The sequence below is a fragment of the Podarcis filfolensis genome, assembly GCF_964270895.1.
Source record: "Podarcis filfolensis genome assembly, chromosome: 4".
NCBI classification, from domain to species: domain Eukaryota; kingdom Metazoa; phylum Chordata; class Lepidosauria; order Squamata; family Lacertidae; genus Podarcis; species Podarcis filfolensis.
In genome coordinates, this window is record NC_139607.1 from 101,947,597 (window position 1) to 101,954,119 (window position 6,523).

The window sequence follows — 6,523 nt, forward strand, 5'->3', positions numbered from 1 at the left end:
CAGCCCGGCCCGCTTCAACCACTAGGTGAGGCTCCCCCTTCACTCACCGGGGCGGCTGCCGGCTGAGCCGGGGTGTGCATGGCTGCGGCGGCGCTTCGGCCCGACGGGGCCCCCTGGGCGCGGCAGACCCGGCGCGGCTGCCCGGCCGGAGAAAGAGGAAGCCGGGCGGGGGGCGGGTCCGGGGCGGGGCCAGCCCGGCTCACCTGCCCGCCCTCGGCTCACCTGGGCCGGCGGAGGCTCCTCCCCCCGGGTGGGAAACTTCTCCCGAGCGGCCCCCGTGCTGTCCCTGGGCGGCCCCTGTCGGAGTCAGCGCTCGGGGGCCGCTTTCTTGGGAAGGAGAATGAAGGCTACCCGGAGGAGAGGCAGCGTGGTGTAGTGGTTAGAGTGGGGGGGCTAGAGTCCCAGAGAGATCAGGGTTCAAATCGGACACCCCGAGGTTCTCCGGGTGCGCGCTTGGGTTGGGCACTGCCTCTCTGCCATAGCTGTCAGCTTACAGATTTGAAAATAAGGGACCAGCAGCCTCGAAAATAAGGGATCAGCAGCCAAAATAAGGGAATTTGCTTCACTTATACATAAATCCAGCACTGATGGAGCCAGGCTGCTTTGGCTGCCACTGACTGTGTTTTGCAGGGGGTTGGACTAGATGATCCTAAGGGTCTACAACTCCCACCCAAGAAGAGGGGCAGACAAAACTGATGAAGGACGTCGAGATGGCAAAGCTTACAGGCAGAATTCAAAACCAGAAAGAGGACCTCTTTAATAAAGAATGGGGAAAGTTTATGTTTATGCTGCACTGGTTGGAGGGGATGCTAAGCAGCACGTTGGGGTTGCCGTAGTCCTGGCGCGGGGAGTTCCATCGGCCCTTCCCCGCCCGAGAGAGAGGGAGGGAGAGAGACTCTCGCTCACGCCACCTGCGAGCCCAGCATGAGGCGGTTGCGGCGTGGCCATGGCCGCACCACCCTTCTGCATCCCTCCCCATCCCCTCCTCTTCCTCCTCACTCAGGCCGCCTCCTCAGCCACTGCCGCCACTGCCGCCTCCGGCTTCCCCTGGCAGCGTGGCAGAAGTCTCGCAAGAGAGGGGCTGCCTGCCCGCCCGCCCGCCACCACCCGTCTCCTCACGACGCGCCCCTGAGGGGGAAAAGGGAGACACGGAGATGCGGCAGCTCGTGTGCGCAGTCTCTCTTGCGGCGGAGGACCCCCAGCCACTGCTTCCCTCCCGAGCCGGGCGAGCATGAAACCCGGGAAATTTAAGGGACAGCAGCGGGACATGGAGCTGGGATAAGGGAGTTTCCCGCCAAATAAGGGACGGTTGACAGCTATGCTCTCTGCGCCTGGCCTACCTCGCAGGGACGTGGTGGGCATTTCGTGTAAGCCCCCACTTTGAACTCCTGGGAGGAAAACGGTGGGCGGGAAATGCAAGCAATCCATTCGGATCCATAAGCACCCACTGCTCCCCAAAATGTATGCAGGTAACTAAGGAGATGCGCATGGATCTGATGCGCGCACAAGCGGAAATGGGGATTTGGGGAGAATGGAAGCGAGGAGCCCTCTGCCTTTTCCGAGCTGAAATGGGGCGGGGGTCTGCTCTGTTTTGTTTGGAAAGGCTTCCTGCCTGTGCCCGCGCCCTTCTCTGGGAAGCTGCCTGCCTGGGATGGAGGGAGGGAGCCTTCTGCGTCTTTGGAACACCCTCCCACCAGATGTCAAAGAGAAAAACAACTACCAGACTTTTAGAAGACATCTGAAGGCAGCCCTGTTTAAAAAGGTAAAGGGACCCCTGACCATTAGGTCCAGTCGTGGCTGACTCTGGGGTTGCGGCGCTCATCTCGCTTTCTTGGCCGAGGGAGCTGGCGTACAGCTTCTGGGTCATGTAGCCAGCAGGACTAAGCCGCTTCTGGCGAACCAGAGCAGCACACGGAAATGCCGTTTACCTTCCCGCCGGAGCGGTACCTATTTGTCTACTTGCACTTTGACGTGCTTTCGAACTGCTAGGTTGGCAGGAGCTGGGGCCGAGTAACGGGAGTTCACCCCGTGGCGGGGATTCGAACCACTGACCTTCTGATCAGCAAGTCCTAGGCTCTGTGGTTAAATAGGTTATTGTATTTTAGTGTTCTGTTGGAAGCCGGCCAGAGTGGCTGGGGAGAACCAGCCAGATGGGCGGGGTATAAATAATAAATTATTATTGTTGTTATTATTTCCCCAGGGAGCTTCTCACCTGGGCGCAGTCCCTCCGCCTGGCGTTCCCATCTCCACCCACCTGATGACTCAGGGCCCCACCTGCCAATTAGACAGTGACCTGCCTGAAGCCAGTCAAAAAGGCTCACCCCTGCCTAGCCCAACCCCCTGCTGGATTATTAAAGTTTATAAAATTATGCTCAGCCTGCAGAACGTGGATAGAGAAAAGTTTTCTTCCGTCTCCTAGTGCTAGAACTTGTGGGCACCCAATGAAGTGGAGCACAGGAAGATTTGGGAAAGGAAAAACAAAATAAAATCCTCCTTCATGCAGCTCAGAGTTAGACTATGGAACTCACTCCCACAAGAGACAGGGATGGTCGAAAACATAGATGGCTTTAAAGCAGGATTAGGTAAATTCATGGAGTAGGAAAGGACTATGGATGGAATAGCCCTCAAGAGTCCTCTCTTCTTCCCTGAATTTGCCCAATCCCCTTTCAAAGCCATCCAAGTGGCAGGGAGTTCCACAGTTTAACTCTGCGCTGCATGTCCTGAATCTTCCAGCATTCAGCTTCCTTCACCTTGCCATCTCCCTTTAAAGTGCAGCTCATAGATATTCTGATTGATTGATTGATTGATTGACTAACCCAGAGCGCAAGTGCTTTACCTGAAATGCCACGAGACGCTGCTTTGTGTTCGGAGTTTGGTCTTCGGCTGGTAGGATCTGAGATACGGGATGTGAAACAGCATCCTCTGCCGATGAAAGCCGGCCATGGCAGCCGCGGAACGGATTCTGGCAGCAGCAGGAGATGCAGTTCAAAGGGCCTCTTTCATGTCTCTATATCAGTGCATAAGCGCATGGAATGCAGGAAAACAAGCTTTCTATGGACTTGTTTGTTAAGGTTGCATCCCGCCCAAAGAGAGCCCAGGGCGGCAACAACCGCTTGCTTTAAAAAAAGAAAAGAAAAGGGAATCCAGCGTTTTCTCATCGGTCTTGTTGTGATACCGTCCTTTCCCATCCACACCCCAAAGCGCACTGACGCTGTACCTCTTTTTAGCAGTCATGGCTTGAGGAAGAAGAGCTTGCCTGGATCAGGCCCAAGGGGGGCCTATGTGGGCCAGCCTCCTGCTCCCGCAGGGGCCAACCAGGTGCCTCTTGGGGCAAATCCGCACTCAGGATCCGAGCACAAGAGCATTCAACTTGATGGGAGGTCCACAAGTTCTAGTGTCAGGAGAGACAAAATTTCCTCTGCCTGCTTTATCAAAGCCATCCATCCTTTCATAAACCTCTGCCACGTCGCTTCATACTTGCTTTTTCTCTAAAGTAAAAAGTTCCATCCCTGGATCATTTTGGTTTGCCTTTTTCCGAACCCTTCCCAACCCTACAATATCCATTTTGAGTTGAGGCGACCAGAACCCACGGCCCAACGAGCCCAGCGTCCTGTTCTCACAGTGCTACCTCGGGTGAAGCACTTAATTCGTTTCGGAGGTCCGTTCTTAACCTGAAACTGTTTTTAACCTGAAGCACCACTTTAGCTAATGGGGCCTCCCGCTGCTGCTGCTGCTGCTGCACGATTTCTGTTCTCATCCTGAAGCAAAGTTCTTAACCTGAGGTACTCAGCGCAGGTCCTCAGTGTCTGGGCAGAACGATGGGGGTGGAGACGCTCCTTCAGGTATACTGGACCGAGGCCGTTTAGGGCTTTCAAGGTCAGCACCAACACTTTGAATTGTGCTCAGAAACGTACTGGGAGCCAATGTAGATCTTTCAAGACCGGTGTTATGTGGTCTCAGTGGCCGCTCCCAGTCACCAGTCTAGCTGCCGCATTCTGGATTAGTTGTAGTTTCCGGGTCACTTTTAAAGGTAGCCCCACGTAGAGCGCATTGCAGTAGTCCAAGTGAGAGATATCCAGAGCATACACCACTCTGGCAAGACAGTCCACGGGCAGGGAGGGTCTCAGCCTACGTACCAGATGGAGCTGATAAACAGCTGCCCTGGACACAGAATGGACCTGCACCTCCATGGACAGCTGTGAGTCCAAAATGACTCCCAGGCTGCGCACCTGGTCCTTCAGGGGCACAGTTACCCCATTCAGGACCAGAAAGTCCTCCACACCTGCCTGCCTCCTGTCCCCCAGAAACAGTACTTCTGTCTTGTCAGGATTCAACTTCAATCCATTAGCCGCCATCCATCCTCTAACTGCCTCCAGGCACTCACACAGAAACTTCACCGCCTTCACTGGTTCTGATTTGAAAGAGAGGTAGAGCTGGGTATCATCCGCATACTGATGAACACCCAGCCCAAACCCCCTGATGATCTCTCCCAGCGGCTTCATGTAGATGTTAAAAAGCATGGGGGAGAGGACAGAACCCTGAGGCACCCCACAAGTGAGAGCCCAGGGGTCTGAACACTCATCCCCCACCACCACTTTCTGGACACGGCCCAGGAGGAAGGAGCGGAACCACTGTATGACAGTGCCCCCAGCTCCCAGCCCCTCAAGACGGTCCAGAAGGATGTTATGGTCGATGGTGTCAAAGGCCGCTGAGAGATCCAGCAGAACTATAGCTGTCAAGTGTCCCTTATTTGGCGGGACAGTCCCTTATCCCAGCGCCATGTCCCGCTGCTGTCCCTTATTGATGAGGCTTCGTTTGGCTGCTGGCTGGGTTTTCTGCCTTTGGCTCGGAGGGGCTCAGAAGCTGAACATACCTGTGCCCGGAAAATCCCTTATTTTGGCTGCTGATCCCTTATTTTCGAGGCTGCTGGTCCCTTATTTTCAAATCTGTAAGTTGACAGCTATGAGCAGAACTAGGAAACAGCTCCCACCTTTGTCCCTAGTCCGCCGGAGAGCATCAACCAGCACGACCAAGGCAGTTTCAGTCCCATGGTGAGGCCTGAATCCCGAATGGAAGGGATCCAAATGGTCTGCATCCACTCGCTCAATCAAGAATGGTGTAGCCGTCCCACTTTGCCTCAGCTTCTTTCTCTGCCCCGTTGCAGACAGGGCCACCCACCTCAGAGATGGCCTTGCCCCACATGTGCCCACCCAGCCACTTTGAACGGGCGCTGCTTCAGGTGTCAGAAAATGCCCCTCCATCCTGCCTTTGCAAGCACCTGCTCGCTTAATGTGGCGGCAGCACCTGCCACTTTGCAACTCCTTGCCTATGGATCTCAAGCCCAGGGGCCAACACCCTGGGGCCCTGAGTACCCACAATATTCCCCATGAAGGGGCTGGGCACCCACACATTTTGGTGCCAGGGCCATGCATGCTGCAGGGCACCCACAGTCGGGGGCCAAGTTGGCACCCGTTTTTGTTTAAATTGCTGTTATTTTTTACCTATGTCATTTTAAATTGTGACATTAATGCTGTATTCTTAGTTTTAGATTTTGATTTATGTGGAAATTGTTTCCCATTTGGTTGTGTATTTTTTTGATGTGGTGTATTTATTGTTTATGACTTTTGTAATTATGTAAATCTTGTTATGCCGCAAGCTGCCTCAAGCATTGCTTTTTTAACTGTGGAAAGGCGGCATACAAATAAAAAATGATGATGATCTCAAACAGGCCCCTTTTTTGCACCCGCTAAAAACATTCTTGCTTAGACCAAAACATGCAGTTGTGACTTTTAACCCATTTTAGTATTGTAATGTTTTGCATGTTTCATGCCACTGCCGTAAATTTTCCCCACGGCTGATTTGATCAGTTTATCGTTTCTTAAACTGTTTTAAGAGTTGGCTTTTTAAAAATTCTTTTTCCTTTTACGATATATAAATGGAAAATGTTTTATGGGAGAAGTGGGGAAAATGGGCCTTGTTGCAGGCAGGGAGCGGCTTTCCAGTCTTTCCTGGAGATGCCTTTTGCCCTGGGGATTCCCACACGCCAAGCAGCCGTTCTTCCCCCTGGGAGTGAATCTCAAGGTCCTAGTCCTCATGGTGGAGAGGGCTTCCTGGGTGCTGCTGTGCCTGGAGAACTGTATTAATAATATTCCACTTTTATACTGTCCTACATTAAAAAAATAATCACACTGCAAGAACCACAGCCCCACTTCATAGAACTTAAAAATTCGTGAAATTAAATACATTTATTTTATTCAAAAAAAACTGGCAAAGCACTTTGAGATTTTTTTATTTATGTATGTATTTACAATCCAGTTGTGTATAATAATTTCTAATGAGATGTAAAAAATAAAGCCGTCGGAGGGCGCTTTTCCCGTGAGGTTTCTTCGCGCTCTTGGGCTCCCCTCAGAGAGAGAGAGAGACAGGCGGGAAAAGGCCGCCGCCGCCGCCATCTTTGTCCCGGGCACGGAAGCCTGGGCCTCCCACCGCCTCCGCTTTCCCCGGCCCAGCCGCTGCAAAGTGG

At 53.1% G+C, this 6,523-nt stretch overlaps 1 protein-coding gene across 1 annotated transcript in view; it reads right to left on the bottom strand.

The window, feature by feature from the left end:
* LOC310760760 (sodium-dependent proline transporter-like) overlaps window positions 1-152 on the bottom strand; it is a 31,064-nt gene extending 30,912 nt beyond the window's left edge. Inside the window, exon 1 of the mRNA XM_083609911.1 lies at window positions 48-152. Within this exon, the coding sequence (XP_083466037.1) occupies window positions 48-80 (33 nt within the window). The 5' untranslated portion in view covers window positions 81-152. The remainder of the gene's footprint in view (window positions 1-47) is intronic.
* Window positions 153-6,523: the final 6,371 nt, after the last annotated feature.